Source organism: Ramularia collo-cygni, assembly GCF_900074925.1.
Source record: "Ramularia collo-cygni strain URUG2 genome assembly, contig: RCC_scaffold07, whole genome shotgun sequence".
In the NCBI taxonomy this organism is placed as follows: Eukaryota; Fungi; Ascomycota; class Dothideomycetes; order Mycosphaerellales; family Mycosphaerellaceae; genus Ramularia; species Ramularia collo-cygni.
Genome location: NW_019716261.1, coordinates 1,350,189 through 1,367,745, shown reverse-complemented (window position 1 = coordinate 1,367,745; position 17,557 = coordinate 1,350,189). Strand labels below are relative to the sequence as shown.

The 17,557-nt window shown below is 54.2% G+C and overlaps 7 protein-coding genes; 3 read left to right on the top strand and 4 right to left on the bottom strand.

The window, feature by feature from the left end:
- Window positions 1–746: 746 nt before the first annotated feature.
- RCC_05467 (uncharacterized protein) lies at window positions 747–3,150 on the bottom strand (the record flags this gene model as incomplete). XM_023770738.1 has 2 exons in its annotated part: window positions 747–2,429; window positions 2,482–3,150. The coding sequence occupies 2 exons, from the start codon at window positions 3,148–3,150 to the stop codon at window positions 747–749; spliced, it is 2,352 nt and encodes a 783-aa protein (XP_023626506.1).
- Window positions 3,151–4,037: 887 nt separating this feature from the next.
- Window positions 4,038–5,246, bottom strand: RCC_05466 (probable RNA-3'-phosphate cyclase family protein; the record flags this gene model as incomplete). The annotated part of the gene is made up of 1 exon (XM_023770737.1): window positions 4,038–5,246. The coding sequence occupies one exon, from the start codon at window positions 5,244–5,246 to the stop codon at window positions 4,038–4,040; it is 1,209 nt and encodes a 402-aa protein (XP_023626505.1).
- A 3,189-nt stretch (window positions 5,247–8,435) lies between these two features.
- On the bottom strand, window positions 8,436–9,306 carry RCC_05465 (related to glycine-rich RNA-binding protein; the record flags this gene model as incomplete). XM_023770736.1 has 6 exons in its annotated part: window positions 8,436–8,506; window positions 8,569–8,787; window positions 8,861–8,940; window positions 8,993–9,099; window positions 9,156–9,228; window positions 9,287–9,306. The coding sequence occupies 6 exons, from the start codon at window positions 9,304–9,306 to the stop codon at window positions 8,436–8,438; spliced, it is 570 nt and encodes a 189-aa protein (XP_023626504.1).
- A 1,625-nt stretch (window positions 9,307–10,931) lies between these two features.
- On the top strand, window positions 10,932–13,227 carry RCC_05464 (uncharacterized protein; the record flags this gene model as incomplete). XM_023770735.1 has 3 exons in its annotated part: window positions 10,932–11,453; window positions 11,505–11,580; window positions 11,630–13,227. 3 exons carry the CDS (start codon window positions 10,932–10,934, stop codon window positions 13,225–13,227), a joined length of 2,196 nt encoding a protein of 731 aa, XP_023626503.1.
- A 533-nt stretch (window positions 13,228–13,760) lies between these two features.
- RCC_05463 (probable inorganic pyrophosphatase) lies at window positions 13,761–14,754 on the top strand (the record flags this gene model as incomplete). XM_023770734.1 has 3 exons in its annotated part: window positions 13,761–13,949; window positions 14,016–14,563; window positions 14,616–14,754. 3 exons carry the CDS (start codon window positions 13,761–13,763, stop codon window positions 14,752–14,754), a joined length of 876 nt encoding a protein of 291 aa, XP_023626502.1.
- A 606-nt stretch (window positions 14,755–15,360) lies between these two features.
- RCC_05462 (related to apoptotic cell death regulator DAD1) lies at window positions 15,361–16,004 on the bottom strand (the record flags this gene model as incomplete). XM_023770733.1 has 3 exons in its annotated part: window positions 15,361–15,427; window positions 15,497–15,618; window positions 15,711–16,004. 3 exons carry the CDS (start codon window positions 16,002–16,004, stop codon window positions 15,361–15,363), a joined length of 483 nt encoding a protein of 160 aa, XP_023626501.1.
- Window positions 16,005–16,425: 421 nt separating this feature from the next.
- Window positions 16,426–16,872, top strand: RCC_05461 (related to UPF0136 domain protein; the record flags this gene model as incomplete). XM_023770732.1 has 3 exons in its annotated part: window positions 16,426–16,428; window positions 16,491–16,498; window positions 16,563–16,872. 3 exons carry the CDS (start codon window positions 16,426–16,428, stop codon window positions 16,870–16,872), a joined length of 321 nt encoding a protein of 106 aa, XP_023626500.1.
- Between the last annotated feature and the right edge of the window lie 685 nt (window positions 16,873–17,557).

Here is a 17,557-nt window from a genome sequence, read left to right as displayed (position 1 = left end):
CAGTGAAGCATCCTTTCAGAATCTTCGAGAATGTGCTGTAAATCTCCCCTGCGAAATATGACACAGGCGACCTGGTGATGCGGATTGTGTGGCATGGTTCCAAGCCTTTGTTACAGGTTACCAGCGCTTTCTAATGGCAATGTACACGAGGGATCTCGAGATGAAGTTGAAGGTTTTTTCGGAGGCTTGCAGTGGATGATTATGCGATGTAGTATGCTCTTTTGCGAGCAAACACTGCTTTCAAGGTTCGTCGCTAAGGTACTTTGTTATCATTGTCGCAGCAGAAATCTACATGGGCAGGAAGACGACATATAGCCGGGACATCACCAGGAAAAGACAAGCACAGGTGAGCCACAACGTRAGAATTAATTACGATTGGAGAGTATTTTCATTTCGAATCGATCAGTCTCATACCGCTGCTGCTGCTGCGACGGCGACTCATCTGCTTCGCTGCTCATCATCAATCTGCAGCAGCAATCTAGCCATGAGCGCAAACCCGCAGAAGTAAAGTAAGAGCTATGCGCTCCGCTTCCTGCTGCATTATGCCCACCAGAGCAGAATTCCATGTCCTCTCAGTCTCAGTCTCAATCTCAGTCTCGAAGTATCGCACCATGTAAAGCAACAAGAACGAGYGCCTCATGTTCCTGTCTCCCAGTATCACGCCCTCGCTTTCCTTCGTCTTTCTGTCCAATCTTCACAAGGCCATCCACGACAGCTTGTTCCTCGAAAGTATTTCAAAGACCTCCTCAGTACCCAGGACCATCCCAGTGCCGGCCCTTACCCTCAAGACCCAGCGCTTCACCCAACAGTCCCGTCTTCTCCCGCACACGACGCCAAGGTCCACGACCGACCATCCACAGCGCCAACTTCCTCAAACTCGCCACAATCAGCTCGTTGTCTCGCGGAATGACTGCAAAAGCAGGCTCGAGGAACGCCTTGGTTTGTGCCGCGCCAGCAGTTTCGAGCATGTCAATGAACCGCGCCTCGCACTCGGCCAGCCACTCTTTTGGTGCTTTGCCCGGGTCGGGAGCGATGAACTCCTCGTCGTCGCGCTCATCTCCGTCCTCCTCGTCTGGCGCTGGCATGGCAGCGTATTCTTTCCACAAGATGGTGGCGCATAGCTGAGGGATCTCCTTCAGCATGGCTTCTGAGGGGTGCTGGTCGACGATGGCTGGAGGTGCGGATGGCTGGTCTTCAGAGGCTTGTGGTTGGGCGACCGGCATTGGTCTTCTTCGCTCGTTCGCTGGTCCGAAGCAATCGTTGCACATCCGGCGCGGGCTGCGTTGGTAGGGAACGCTGCAAGCTGTGTGCTGGCGCTGATCACATCCGCCGCAGAGAAAAGTGTCTTGGTTTTTGACACGACGCTTTCTGCAGCTACAGATGAGCTCGCGCTGGTCAGTGCCTGTAGAAACTTCACCGCGGTGGCTCTGAGCTCCACGTTGGTGATTCTGATCTTCCATGGACAACTGCAATGCACGAGCCAAGTCGTCCTCCGAATCATGCTCAAACTGTTCTTCTTCTTCCTCATCTTCATCTTGGTGGTCGTGGTACTCGTCCTCGTCAGAGGGCTCGTCGACACCATCAGCCTCTTCATCCTCGGAGTAAATCGGCTGCCGCTTTCTTCCTTTGCTGGGGGCGGTCTTTCTAGGAGTCCGAATGCCGTAGAGCCCCGACTTCTTCGGTATTCCTGCAACGGGGGAAGAAAGACGACGCTTATCTTGCGTCTTGGACGCTCGCTGTCGATTTCTGGGAGGGGATGAAGGCGGACTCATCTCTGGCACCTCCGACATGATCTTTGGTGGAGAGGAAGCGTTCGCCAGGCGCTCCGACTTTCTGATTCCACCGCTGGCGGGAGGCGCTGGCGCTGGTGCGGGCACTGGCGCTGGTGCGGGCAGATTGCTCGCATCAGGCTCAGACGAGGATGAAGAAGATGGCAGGCTAGGCGGCTTCTTATTGTCATTGCTGGTCGACTGTGTCTTGGGATCGCTGGCGGGAGGGGCGGGCGCTGGCGACGGCGGACTGCTCACTTCAGACTCCGAGTGGGAGGAAGGCGACTGCGACATTTCCTGCTCGTCGTTGTGCTGAGGCATGCGATTTCCTTGCGTGTCTTTCTTGTTCGCCTTCTTGGCATCGGTCCTTTTCTTGTGGACTCGCCCTGGCGGAGAGCGCTGACGCACGCGCGGCGGCTTGATCTTGTGGACCTTGCTGCGGGGAAAGCGAACGATGATGTTATCGGGGCTCCTCAGAGCAATCAACGCAGTTTTCTGCTTCTTCATTTGGTCTTCTTCTTTGATGGACCGCTCCATCGCAGCGATGAATGCGTCACGTCGATGCGGAGGGAAGAACCTGGGGTCGGAGACTCCGAGTTCGCGGGCGTTCTGGTGCGCTTCTCTGCGCGCCTTCACAAACCGAACAAAAAGCGCTTTGTTCTGTGAATGTTGTTAGTTGTGTGACAGAAAGCAAACACGCGAATTCGTTTACCTTGGCAAAGAAGCGGCCAATGAACTTGGTGCACCACGCGCGGCGCCACTTTTCATGTTGGTTCTCGGGGTCGGTCAAGAACATTGTGGCCTCCTGCACAGCCTCCATCAAGCGACGACGCTGCCACTTCTTGATCTCCTCGTGGTGAACCACAAAGTCCATGTAGCAATGGTTGCAGACTGGACCTCCGCGGTCGCCTGCTTCTCCATACAGCATGCACTTCTTGTGCTGCCAGGAGAGACACTTCTTGCACATGAAGTGGTCCTTGAAGTTCTTGTCGGAGTTGTCGCAAGGGCCGTCGCAAATGAACGTCGAGGTGAAGTTCTCCGCCTTTGTGAGCATTGCCTGGGACGGGTTTGGTCCCAGGAAGGCGGCGAGAGGTCCGCCCGCCATGCTGCGCTCTTCCGCGGCGTCAGTCATGCTGATATCGCCGTCTGTCTGTGCAGTCGCAACGTCGAGGTCGTTGCCGGCGGGAAGCTGCTTGCAGGGGCGGTGCAGCCAGGTGATGCCCTTCTCCTTGGTGACGATCATGATGAGATCCTTCACCAGGCGCTGAGTGCCGGGCGGGCACACGCAGGTGATGGTCGTGTCGGGGAGGTGGAGCAGGGTGGCGGCGGGAGAGGCGCGCGACTCCTCGCCGGACGCCCCTGAGGGCATCTCGACAGACATCTCGTCACTCGCAATGGTCGAGTGGTGGTGGCTATGCGCCGAGCTGTTGCTGTGCTAGGCGTCTATCACCGGCGGTGGGTGGTGTGGTGTGGGTGGATGGCGTCCGCGCAGATGATGTTGTTGTTATAAGAGTGTCGAGGCTCAAGAATTGAGAAATTTATACGTAGTTTTGGTCACCCGTTCGAGTGGAGATCACACGCAGAGGGTTATGACGACACATGCAATCGCCGCAGCAACCACGCAGCGGGGAGGTATCAAAGCGGGGTTGAGCGGAAGACGATCTGTCAGGTAGGCCTCGCGGTGTTGATGCCACTCGGTTCCAGATGTTACGTCGAGTTGGAAACCAGGCGCGCATGTGAAAGGGCGCCAAGAGGCTCCTTTGCCAGTCGGAGGAACGCCATAGCCTGAACATCGATGTGTGGCTGCGTGAAAGCTGGAGGATCTCCAAAATGCACTCCATGAAACCACTTCCACCTTGTGCTGATCGTAGCATTGGCACTTCTATATGTAACCCCTGGGCGACATCATAACAGATTGTCTATGAGTCTGTGACAAGAGGGAGCTTAAGGCAACCCTCCCTCATTCGTGAATGCTCCAGCATGATGGGATCGCCCGCGAGTACCAGCTTCCAGAAGAATCTCTCTTCATAGTGATGCGCGTCCTAACCGATCACGCGTGGTGTGACCGACACTCGATCATTTCCACCCTACGAGCTTTCCCAGCCTTCGAGGGTTGAAATCGCACATGAGACTACGACAGGACACCACTCAAGCGGACGTCACTCCTGCGCCTCTTGGTCCGATTCCAGCACCATCGATGAGAGCATCTTGCTTCTCAATTCCATTGTCTACAACACAGCGCAATTCTCGCTGCAAGCCATATTCCGCTCAAGCAATCTTTCGTCCCACATTGCCAACGCCTCGGCCGACAATGCTGACCACGGCGTCCTCCTCGTGATTGCCGTCCTTCAATCCCCAACCGCTCATGCCAAATGTCCGTAGATCTCTTGCGAGCTGGACAACAGTCTCTGAGCCGAGAACCTCCTTGCCGATTCCCAATCGACCCACATCCTCGCTTCCCATAGCCATCATAGTAAGCATGGTCGGCGCCGCGACGCCGCTTACACAGCCCCCTTGTGATATTGACTCAAGCAACTGGTATGCACACCTCTTTCCCAAATCCTCCGGAACCTCGCCTCCGCTCGGTGAGCTTGCGATATCCGCCGAGTACAGCGCTCCTGTATTTGACTCGGCCACCAAGCTCAACCCAAACCCAAGTCCAATCTTTTTCTTCGCATTCGCATTGTTCCTCTCCGGCGCAGCGATCAAGGGCGCTGCGCTGACGTCCGAATAGATGTATGTGTCGGGAACGAAATCGTTCAGCACGCCTCTCGCGGCTTCGATCAATCGAGCGTTGTTGGCTCCTGCAACCCCAGTCGCGTATGCCACACCTCTGACGCGCTTGACTCTTCCAGCATTGAGAATGTGTATTGTCTTTGGCAGTCGTACCTGGTGTCCGAATACCAGCTGCACTTCCCCTCCACCGCCCTTGCCTCCTGGGCCTGGGTTTGATCGCCGAAGCACCCGCAATTCCAAGTTGTTCTCAATCCCATAGCTCTTATACAGCGGTAGAATCGCCGTTCTGACCGTATCCACTGATATGTCTCCCGTTGGCGTCGCAGATGTGATGACCCCCGGTCCGGTGAATATTACGTTGATCTGCGCTTTGGAGAAGGGCGCGAGCAGGCATAGAGGGACGAGGAAGAAGCTTGCGCCTCTTGAGCAATCGGCTGGAAGCTCGTGGCGGATCACTCCTCCTGCTGCGCCATGTCCTACTGCGCTTCCTGTGATGAGACCTGGTCTGTAAAGAACCGTCGTTCCGGTGTATGAGAACTCGATCACTGAACCGTTTGTGATGGCGTCCAGCAATCGGAGGAAGGAGACTTCGTGAGGCGCGAGACCGGGGGCGGAATGTGACGAGGATCGAATCTGGCTTATGCGAACTGCTCTTCCAGCGAGGGTGGCTAGCACGAGGCGTTGGATCAGATGCTTCGAGCCTGTGAATTTCAAGAGCGGCGGACTCGGTGCAGTTGCCATATTGTCGAATGTCGAAGGGATAACTCGGGGGATATTATCGAAGGTATGGAAGGGCAATCATAGTATACACGTGGGTATCACGACAATAGGACAAGACAGGATGAAGTGCACCTCGTGCAAGTCTGCAAAACCCATGTCCGGGAAAAAATAGTTCGGCTGATCGACCCTCTCCAGAAAGTCAAACCCACGGCCGAACCTTCGATCCCGAATCTCAAAGCTTCCTCGAAAGACTAACGAGCACAACGGCGTGCAGGCTTCGCGAACGACCATCTTACAGACGACACATCACATGGTGAACCTGCAAAGATGTCACCGAAAAGCTWTATTAGTCGCTTGAAGATGTGAGCGAGAACGCGTCCCGGAATCGACAGCATGATCCTCCAATCCGTCGGAGTCGCACTCTCCCTCTGAGCTCACCATCAATACAACAATCTTTTGCACGACAAGTCAACCCTCGAGACGCGTGCCGAACACAATCATCTGTCAAGAACATGATCATCACATACGGAGCCTACACCTCTATCCGTCGAAAGCTACCCAAGCCGAGCGCAACTCCCACCAATTTCATGCTTGCCCTTCCTCATCCTCACATACCAAACCTTTCTTCTTCTTCACAAGATTCTTGAAGAGCCGCTGTCCTCATACTCAAAATCGAGACTTGTCCTGATCCTGCAAGGCGCTTGCGCTTCTGCTCGAAGTTGCAGTTCTGTGACTTCGGAGCTGAGATGGCATACACTGTGGGTCAACCTTTCCATTATCCCGTCAGTCCCCTCGCACGTCTGCAAGACTTTTCGAAGATGGCCAATGCAAGAATTCGTCTCTGCTTGTTGCTGAGATGCTGAAAAGAGCGAAGCCGGACGGGAGCCCCTCCCCCTCATCGGCTTCATTCCGATTGCAAGGCTTTTTGTGCTTCCTATCCCGGGAACATGCAGTCTGCCGGGGACAGTCTCGAACACGGCCTTCATCTGACGAGGTAAGCGCGCGTCTTCGAGAGCACCAGATGGTTCATTCGTGTTCAAGGCGAGTGGGGGTCATACAGTTCCAGACTGTCTCTGGTGGAGACGGCAAGGCCCCTGTACTACCAAGACCTGCAACGATCTACTATTCAGTCGAGACATCTTTCCGGAAAGCATTCATTGTACATGACTACAGAGGACACATCGCTGAGGCTCGCTCAAGTCGCGCTCCCAAGCCTCTTTTGGTGATACTGAGCAGCATCATGCTTTCCAGCTTCTCATGGCCCAGGCCTGCCTTCTGGATAACCGGCAGCCATATTGGTCGATCTGTACATCTTTCGACAGCTCGTCGCGAGACCGTGCCAAYGACCATAGTCAGTGGCATCCCACGTCACCTTGAGCAAGGCGTTGTGACGACGAAGAGTATCCTCGTACTCCCCGTTCAGCTACTTTCCGCCATGACCTTGGATGATGTCCTTATCTGGATGGCCGCTATGAGCATGTCGCGACATTTTGTTCCCAGCCAGACTCAAGACAAGCTCCAAGTCATCAGGCATTGGCTTCATGGTGATAGCTGGCAACCTCATGACCATCAAGCGCTTACGCTCGCTAGATTCGAGGTGTGCGCTCGCCGTAGACACTTCTTCAGACGGGCCCGTTGAAATGCTCGTAACACCAAGTCCATCGCAGCTGAGCAGAAGACCGATCCATTCTCTTCAATGCTGCAGCAAATCAAAGACGATCCCAGCTCTCGTCCGGCACTTATTCCTCGACCAGCAAGCAGACCATTGGAGGACGCATCGTCTACGAAGGTCTTTCTGGAACGGGCCTCGGATTCCTCATAGCGGTGCCACTCTCGCTTTATCGTGATTTCACGATGACAGACGTATGCTCTGTACGCTACAGTTGTCGATTAAACGACGAGCACAGTATCGGTGACTCGGAATTCTTGTCGAGATCGCGTATCTGAGATTGGTGATGGTCTTGTTCAAGCTTGGTACGAACTTTTACTACCACGGTGTCCTGTTGGCGAGGGCAAGTGTGACGGCGACATCGATCGTGCTCTCATGGCTGCCGCTCATACGAGTGCGGGTAGCAATGCCTCAAGGGAATGTCGTGGCATATGCTTGTCGAGAGCATACATGTTCAAGTATGAGCCGACTGCGTACTCACCTTATTCTGCATCGGCTCTACTTCTATGACTTACAGCCAGCGACGTACTCCCAATGCTGCAGCTCCATTTGTTACCACGAGCATGTCTTGAAGGACGGATTGGTGTACATGCTTGTGGAGAGAAATATTCGCACTCAGACCCATCGAGAGGCCAACTATCTAGTTATTCATTTGCTTCGCGAGACGAGCAGCAACATCCTCTCCGTATTGTACATCTACTTTGTACGGCAAGCATTGCCTCGGGGAACAGATGGGTGTACGTGTCTAGCGGGAGAATTTGTTCACCAATCTAGAGCCGCGTCTCATTTTACGATGACGGCGAAGAAGCAGCAATTTTCTCTCCGTGTCGTGGATCTCTTTATTACAAACAGCTTCGCATCGAGGAGCGGACAAGTGTACATCTCTGTCGAGAGCATTGTTCGCATTTGATCCATTCAGAGGAGGCCCACTCTCTGTTTGCTCGCTTGATGACTTGGCGAACCAGCAAGCAACATGCTCTCCATGGTGTAAATCTCTTTGATACGGTCAGCGTTGCCTCGAGTGGTATTTGAAGGATCATACCCATCGAGAGATTGCATTGGTGAGAAGCTCGCGATGGAGCTCTCCAGCGTCGTTACAAGCTTTTCCCTTCCATGTCAGCAACTCCTCCTCGAAAATTTCACGGACATCAAGGTGAAAATCACAGCACACCGAATTTTCATCATGGAGACTCATGCCGTTTTGTGATTGTGTCTCGCTCGAACTATCTTGGGACCTACGGGCTCCCAGCTATCCTTCTGACTTTCGCATCGGGGTATCATTGAGATCGTTTAGGCCGGGTCCAAGTCGTAAAAAAAGCACAAATTCCATGCAGCATTTGAAGCCGCCGCTATAACATTGCCCTTGCAGTGTGTTTTAAACACTTCCAGTTGGCTGTGAGAGAGAAGCCTCCAGCCCGACGCCCATTGCTGCTTTCAGTCCMTTTCTCCGAGGAGAAGGTGTCCGTCTATCAACTTTTGTTCATGTTCGTCGGGGGGAGGCGCGTGAAGTCGGGGTGTAGAGGGGGATGCTAGCTGGGTAGCTAGTAGCCACCCTGCTGCTGCGGAGGCTGACCGCCATAACCGCCACCACCGTTCTGCTGGTAGCTGCCCTCTGTGAAGAAAAGGTGTGTCAGTAACTTTTTTTTTGGAAGAGGGGGATTTTCGATCACATACGGTCTTGGCCGTAGCCACCTCCACCACCACCGTAGTTGCCTTGAGGTGCGCCACCACCACCGCCGCGCCACGAGGAGCCACCGGAGTTGCCACCGTAGCCACCCCCGCCGCCACCGTAGCCGCCACCGCCGGAGTAACCACCACCCTGGCCACCACCGTAGCCTCCGCCGCCACGACCGCCGCCGCCGTAACCTCCTCCACCACCGGAGTAACCGCCGCCTGATTCACCACGCAAGTCAGCAAAAGATGGATCTAAAAGGGATTGTCAAGTTGTAGAAGCGGGGCAACTCACCACGGCCTCCAGAGAAACCACCGCCTCCGCCACCGCCGCGGTCGCTAGCCTTGTCGACGCGAATGGTACGGCCGTCGAACCTGGAATGGAAGTCAGCAAGGTGCGGGTTGTGCTCTGACCGGTAGTACTCACTCAACGTTGTTCATCGCTTCAATTGCAGCGTCAGCGCCGGCGTCGTCCGTGAAGCGCACGAAGCCGAATCCACGGCTACGACCAGTGTCACGGTCCTTGACGACGATCTACTGGAATATTAGTGCCGTCGCACGTGCATTGAGGTTTTTGGGAGAAATATTACCGCCTCGTCGACTTGGCCATACTCCTCGAACTTGGTCCGCAGAGTCTGGTCGTCGGTGTGCCAGGCCAGGCCGCTGTGGGAAAAAGTCAATTTTTGACCATTTTGTGACGGTGGGATGTGAAGTCGCTTACCCGATGAACAATTTCGACATCGTCGGTGTTTTTTGCGTAGTCGCTTAAGTGTGTGTGTTTTTTGATAGTGTGATGATAAGAAGGGGTGGTTGGATGGGGTGGTGTGTGGTCAAGAAAGGTTGATCAATGTGGGTTGATGTTGAAGGGTGGTGGATGTTGGATGTTTGTGGTAGGTGTGGAGGATGTTTTCCGAAGAGGTAGAGGTGGCTCACGACTAGYGGGGTCACGAGCTTAGGCGGCAGCGCGAAACTGCAGGGGTCCTTGCTGTGCTTGCACGTGGAGGGGTCTGGCTGCTGCGCTGTGCAAGTGAGGTGGGAATTGCCGACAAGCACACGGTTCGAACCCTCGTCGTCGATGGCCAATGCCTGTGCAGAAAGGATATGGTCGCCCTTTGGCAGAGTTTTGACTTTTACACACAAGGGGCGGGACTTGTTGGCAAAGTTGGGAGTTGGCAAGCTGTGGTACCCAGATGGAGGGGCACGATCTTTGTTGGCGTACACCATTGCCCTGCCCTGCCCTCCCACACGGAAGACCGGGGGGTGGGGCCCGTAAGCTCAATGCGATCGAACCCTGCATTGGCTCTCAGCGGTACCTGTATGTACTGTCCTTTGCTGGCCTTTTTGGCGGGCACAAGTTGTCGAGTTGTCGTTTGCCAATGCCTGCAAAAGTTGGCACGCATTCTTTGCCATTTGAYGCAACGACGCAGCTAGAAAGTAGCGTAGCTGCAGCTGTCTCCAGGGAAGATCTGATTGGCATGATGGTGGTAGGGTTGAGCCCTGCATGCCATGAAAGCTCGTGTCCCTTTCTTTGGCATCCTCGCGTCATGTACAAGCCCTCGAACTAAGAACGGGTCGGCAAACAGAGGCGTTGAAAGACATGGCAAACATAGCACCGGCGACGACTTTGCCTGGAGGGAAGCTGGACGCAAGTTCGGAGAGAAACAGATCAACAGTGGGCAGCAAGATTAGGGTTGTCGGCGTGCAAACTGTTCCTTCGGCAGATTCGGCGAGCGAAAATCGTCCCAACGGTGAACTGCCCAAGCGAAACCTTCTCCCCAATCACGCCATGGCGGGCTGCCGTTGAGACTGAACGCCCTGTCGGAACTGGGAAGTGGATTTGGCGTGCAGGTGTTGTGGAGAAGGGGACTGCTTAACACTCACCGCATTGCGCCGTCGTTCTGAGACGGTGAGCAAGTTTGGTACGTGTGGCTGTGGTAATCCAAGGGCGTGGGGATGATTCGAGATTCGAGGTGAAAAAACCCCCCGGGCAACCAGAACCACGACCAGCGAGCAACACCACCATCCTTCRAGGCATGTAGGTGAAGTTGTTTCAATGTATGGCAATGTGGTTGTTGAAAGAAAGACGAACACTTCAAGGCTGCGAAGTGAGGTCCTCGGTCTCTGCCTGTTCCTGCCTGCCTCTTTCTCACTGCTTCCTTCTGACGCTCTTTCTTATGGCTCCCTCCTGACACTCCTGAATTTCGACCTCACTTCAGATTCCTACACAATCAAGATGATTTGCAAAACTGGGCCTATCGACCATTTAACATTGAACGCCGTGCGACGACCTTGCCTTCCAGCCCCAACGTTCTGCTGTTCAATTTCATAAGCCTCCGACGCGCCGCGGACAGCTTGCGCCTCTATCGATGGACATACGACAGTGGCTTGAGAATACAGCAGATAGAGAACCACCCGATGAGCGCGTTGAGACGGGATTTCCTGCTTTCCTCCAACCCGAGCCGGGCGCCATACAACCCCGACGCAAGGCTCGCCAGAAGAGAAAGCGCGCATCAAGCGGTCCAGGAGTCGATGCCCGTCAACCATCGGCGCAATCTTACAGCTCCGAGGGGGCACGACTGGGTGGGAATGGTGCAGTGGCAAGAACCTCCTCGAGTTCAGACAGTTCAAGCGCACCGAGCCGAGAGAGTATAGTCTCGGATCGTCGCGAGGCCCCAATCGAGACATTTCAAAGGCGAGCGCGTCACAAGACCAAGCCTGATCGTTACGAATCGAAGCCTAAGCGCAGGAAGAAGGAGCACGGGTCTAGCCGTGAGAAGAAACCCAACTCCAGGCGACGCAAATCGCACCGCAACGGGGACGGCGCTCGTACGACGGGTCTGGTCCAGAGCTTTCATCTCAAAAATGGCCCCAAGAACCAGCGGCTTACTGTGAGTCCGTTGCAACGTGGCTCATGGGCTGGACTTACCATCATTACATAGCTTAAACCAGATGCCAGCGCAGGGATATTCAAGAACGGCCGCGCCTCGGGTCCAGTCGAGACGAGTGGTCCGGGTTGTGGGTAACTTGTTAACGTCTTTAATGATCGCTAGCTCACAAGACGCAGTGCCCGACTTGGTATTCAACGAGATGAGGTTCCTGCGCCGGCCGAAGGAGCACCAAGACGAACAACCCGTGAACGCCTCGAAAAAGCCAAACAAGAAGTCTCAAAAGCAGATGCAAGAGGAGGAGATTTCGGCGTACTTCAACAAGAACTTGGCGCCAGACAAGCAGAACGGCGTTATCAAATCAGGTGCGCTTCGGTCGCAGAGCGCCAGGAAGCGACCTCTGGAGCCGATCTTAGGCCCTCCCCCACACCCTGTGGAGCTTCCAGAAAAGGCGTTCTTGGGTTTTGGCAGCAGAGGTCCGCCCCAGGAGAGCATTGAAAGGCAGCTATCCAGCAACAGCTACTGCACATGGTCTGAATCGCTGCCGGCCAAGCAATCGCCCGTTACAGGTAGGCCGACCTTACCAGCATTCTCCCGGGCGGCGGAGCGTGAGGACCCGAGACGCAGCGTTGTGTCGAACACGCTGCCGCCAAGCATTGCAGAATCGCCAAAGACACGGCAGAGCCAGTCTCCAGCGATGGGAGGGCGGGGGCTTCGAAGCCGCAGAGCTGGAACGAAAGCTTTGGGGGAAGTGCATCAAGCTGTCAAGCATACCTCTCGCGGTACCATTGCTGCCGTCGATGAATCATCTGAATCACTTCCAAAGACCATTCCGATGTATGACGATGCGCAGGTACATCAGAAGGACAGCAGTTGGCATGCGGGTAGCTTGCATACATCGGACATACTGCAGATCCGAAATTCGACCAGGGTGGCGCGTATTTCTCCCTCAACTGGCCCTCAAGAACGCGAATGTAGCGTCACACTCGACAAAGAATACCCTGCAACATCAACGCCCACGAGCGAGGGACTGCGCCGTGCTTTCGGAGCAGTCACAAAGCAAGACGCAAGGATCGATGGACATACCCAATCAATGGCATCTCATCACAGTCGTGAGCAGCACGAACAGGCCCTTTCAAATCCCACGAGCCTGCAGCGCATTCGACCAGCCGAGCATCCCAAAGTCCCGTCTAGTCCACCACGGTGGGAGATTCCTCGAAGAGGTTTCAGCCGGACCGTTGACTCCACGCGCYCACAGCAGAGACCATCTAGCAGGCTTACTCGTGCAATGGAAGCACAAAGTACACAGCGACCGCAGCCACGCTCTCGCGAAGCATCCCGACCTTTTAGTCGACCTGGCAACGAAGAGATGCTAGATGTGCTGCCGGACGCGCCGTTGATCAGACCGCAGCTATTGTACGACAACTTCAGCACGCGCAATACCGAATTCCTGGCATGCGGCTCGGTACATGGCCATGAGTATGGGGCAAGTCATCAACTTGGACCTGACTTTGTTGAACCTGCAATGGATCAAGACGACTACCCAGTGGCAGCATCTCAGTTCGACACATTGGAGGCATTAGAGCCTACTGGTTTCGCCCAAGACTCGCACTCTTTTCCCAGCGAGCAGATGGAGAAAGAGCAATTGCGGGAGGCGTTGGAGAGTAGACGCTACAGCGGAGAGCCCTTTCAGCGTCGGAGCGATATGGACAGCAGCCATCGGGAGGTCGCAAATCCTGGCTTGGCGAGCTTTTGGAGGCTGAACATGCTGTACTGATAAGAATGAATGACAATTTATCGTGGTTGTGAAGTGGAATGTCATAGTGATTTATGTAGGTATGTCTTCCAACATTTTCATAATAGGAGGTGATAGCCGGTGCGGGCCGATACATCTCGTGGCCATGGCGCCCCAGCGGAGCATCGGTGTCGAAGTCTTCGTAGCAACTCGCAATAGAGCTTCCAAGTGGCCGAGGTCCTGAACACAATCCATCGTCCTATTATCCATCCTCCATCTCATCGCGGCGACTGCACATGCTTCTGCGACGCTCTTTGACAGCGTGTTCAGGAGCCCCCGCCGTCGCGCGCCGCTCGCCATTGCCACTGCCTCTGCCACTGCCACGGACCTTTCTGCCGCAAGTGCCGTTTCTGCAGCAGTCGGGCAGACTAAATTCTACGCTGGCAGCAGCGCCCATGGACCCTGCTCGTGGGAAAAACAGCCCCACTACGCACGTCAACAGAATCGCAGCATCTCGAGCCAAATCTCTTTCCAACCACTTCTCCTCAACATCCACCGACAGCAGCAGTAGCAACATGTCGAGACCATCCACCTACACCGCCCGCAAGGTCGGTGCTCCCCACACTCTCGAGCACCGCATTTATATCGAGAAGGATGGCGTCCCCGTTTCGCCCTTCCACGACATTCCACTGTACGCCAATGAGCAGCAGACCGTGCTGAACATGGTTGTCGAGATTCCTCGCTGGACCAATGCCAAGCAGGAGGTGAGGCATTGAAGTGAATTCAGAGACATGGGACAATCACATGCTAATCACTCCACCTCATTCCAGATCTCCAAGGACGAGGAGCTCAACCCCATCAAGCAGGACACCAAGAAGGGCAAGCTCCGCTTCGTCCGCAACTGCTTCCCTCATAAGGGATACCTCTGGAACTACGGCGCCTTCCCTCAGACCTGGGAGGACCCCAACGTCACCCACCCCGAGACCAAGCAAAAGGGAGATGACGACCCGCTGGACGTTTGCGAGATTGGAGAGCTGGTCGCAAAGCCCGGTGAGGTGAAACAGGTCAAGGTCCTCGGTGTCATGGCTCTGCTCGATGAGGGCGAGACTGACTGGAAGATCATCGTCATCGACGTCAACGACCCGCTCGCTCCTCGTCTTAACGATATTGAGGATGTTGAGCGTCACCTTCCCGGCCTTTTGCGTGCCACCAACGAGTGGTTCCGCATCTACAAGATCCCAGACGGCAAGCCCGAGAACCAGTTCGCCTTCTCCGGCGAGTGCAAGAACCGCAAGTACGCCATGGAGGTTGTCCGTGAGTGTGCTGAGGCTTGGGAGAAGCTCATCACGGGCAAGAGCAACAAGGGTGGCATCAACCTGTGAGTATACAATCCTGAGGAAGTGGTGGATGCCATATCTGACAACATCTAGCACCAACGTCAGCGTCCCCCAAAGCGCCGACCGTGTCGACCCATCCCAGCTGTCCATTCCAGCTCACGAGGACAAGGCTCCTGCCCCGATTGATTCGAGCATTGACAAGTGGTTCTACATTTCTGGAGCTTCTGCTTAGGCTAAGCTTCCACTTGTGCAACCATGCTGACATGCGACAACTCATAGAATCATCTTTTTTCCTGCAGACTGGCAAGGCAAGGAATTTGACAGCAGCWACCCAGAGATGTAGTAAATCGAGGATGGATCGCGTCGGCGCGTATTGGTTATGATTGGCAGCCTGTATATTGGAATTGCCTGCAAGTAAAAAATGCAATGAACGAGATGTGAATATGAAATCTGTCACGTTCCCCTCTTCCTCTTGTCCGCGACGCTTTTGAAGTGCTGATTGTTCTGATACTTGTTGGGGTAAATCTTGTGGTGGTGTCCGAAACAGCTACGAGCAACACGTCTAGAAGAACTCGGTGGTGTGCGTCTGGACCCTGTTCAAGAGCGCGAAGCTCATCAAACGCAATATGACGACCATTGTGGACCATTGACCATCGTCTGCTCCGCTGTATAGTAGTCTTCAGCTGCGAGGAGCTTTTCCAGCGGCCATGTAGTGGCCTGCTCACTCTGCCTCTTTTGCTGACGCGTCATCACAATCCACACATATCGTACATCTTTCTCGCCAGTCCCGCTGCCTCAATCCCAAAGGCTCAGAAGCACGCATCCCTTCCAACCTTGTCTAGTTGATGAAGTTGATGCAGAAGAAGTGCAAGATCAAACTTCCAAAGATGAAGTCCGCGAATGCCCTGTATTTAAATATTCACGTCAGCACCGTATCTCCTGATATATAGACCTCCTGCTTTGTGACAACATACCTCTCGTGTGAAATCTCCTTGAAATCCGCCTTGTTTTCCGGGTTCGTCTGGATTCTCAAACTCGCCGTGAGTACAAATTGTCCGACCGTCGCGGAGAAACCTGAGAGGAAGGCGTTGAAAGGCTGTATATACATATTCATTAGCGGTGTTGCTCTCTTTCTTCCTTACTTTGCTTCAAACGCGGTGATGTTCGGGTCTTTGTCCTTGTACATACGTAGTTGCCAGCAATCACACAGTACACAAACTGTAGCACCCCAACCACAACCAAGAATCCCATGAACGTGTCCAAAAGTTTTGTGCGTTGAGGTGTTTGGGAGACGTATTTGTTCCAGACGCTGGCGAAGATGTCTTGTGCATCGTTTGAGGTGGCTTTTGCGGATGCGGCGGCTTTGCGGATGGGTTGAGGTGTTGATGTGGAGGAGGAGGAGGGTGTGCTGGGAGTTGTGGTTTGGGGGAGTTTGGGTGGGCCGGTTTGTTGCTGCGCCGCGGCGTTCTTTTTGGGGGGCATATTGAAGGGATTGGGGAGAGGATTCGGGGGTCCGAGGGAGATTGTCGAGGGTGTCGTTAAGAGTGTGTGTTGCGCAAGTTGGATTGATTCGTGGTGCTGCTAGTTAGCCAGATGGACAGCTTGACATTGAAAGCCGCCCGGCGTTCGCTCGTGTTCGGAGATCGGACCGCTCCACTCACTTGGACGAAACAGCTTCCCAGAAACGGACAAGCGTCAGTTCCCCAGAATTGTAAGCTTCTGGAACCGGAACCGCCAATAGTCCGAGGTCAGCCTGCGCGACCTTCTACAGCCATCGGATCAATTCGATAGGTAAGCCCTTGCTACGTCTCTGCATCTACTGTACACCTTCTCCAAAGAACAGTCATACTGATCAAGACCAATGTCAACCAAAAGCCAACAACTCCAACAACCACAATCCAAAATGGTAAGCAATCATGCCGTCTATACATCAGTCGATTGAACAGCAGCTAACAACACACCACACAGTCTCTCAGGTAAATCCATTCGCAAACATCCTCCTTCCCAAACCCCACATTCTAACACTCCCAATCCATCCAGCACCATCGCCCTCATCCTCGGCGCCCTCACAGCAGGCGGCGGCATCACAGGCTACGTCCGCACGGGCTCCATCCCTTCGGTAACAGCAGGCTGCACCGTCGGAGCCTTCTACCTTCTCGGTTCCTACCGCATCAGCAACAAACAGAGCTACGGTGTCGAACTCGCCCTGCTGGCCAGTGTCATTCTTGCGGGAAGCAGCATTCCACGCGCCGTTCGTGGTGGTTTCAAGCCTTTGCCAACGGGCTTGAGTGTGTTGGCGACCATTGGATTGTTGCAGTTTGGTATGGCTTTTGTTAATAAGCAGAAGTGAGGCAAAGAGAGGGGATACCAAGGCAAGTTCGCGGGGATATCAGATGGTATCTGGTTAGGAACAAGGAATTCAAAAGAAGCGTCGTGGAGGAAATGGAGAAGGGGAAGATGTAAGAATGGGTAAGACACAGCTATTCGAAATTGCATTCGATGTTTGGAACGATCGCGTCTTGAATCTGTGACTTTGATCATATGCTGCGTTCATGGTGAGTCGCTCCGCCGTGGCAATGATATGGCATCGATCGAAATCGACTTGCCGGGCCTTTCTGAGGGAAAGTAGGGATATATGCACTCCGACGGTAATCAAGAGGATGAACGGTTTGCATGTCGTCACACACAGTAAACCCTACTCGCTCACATTACAGCGGCTACGCCATACTTTGATTCAACATTCTAGGTCGCGACATGGCGTTGCAGCGGCAGCAAGTATCATACTCTGGTCAATCTAAGGGATAACGAGCTTCGTCTCTCTACAGAATCGCTTAAGAACGATGAWTTCTGGTTTCCTTCGCAAGCGGSGTGGCGTATCGTTCAACAAGATGTACTCGTTCAAAATCGAAGGGTTAGGGTTTGGGTTGCTGGAATGGAGGAATGTAAGACGAGAGGGTTGAGACTGAGTAGGAAAGCTGCGTCCGAAACGTTCATGGGTAGAGTGACACCTTGGAGGGCGWGTTTCTCTTTATGAC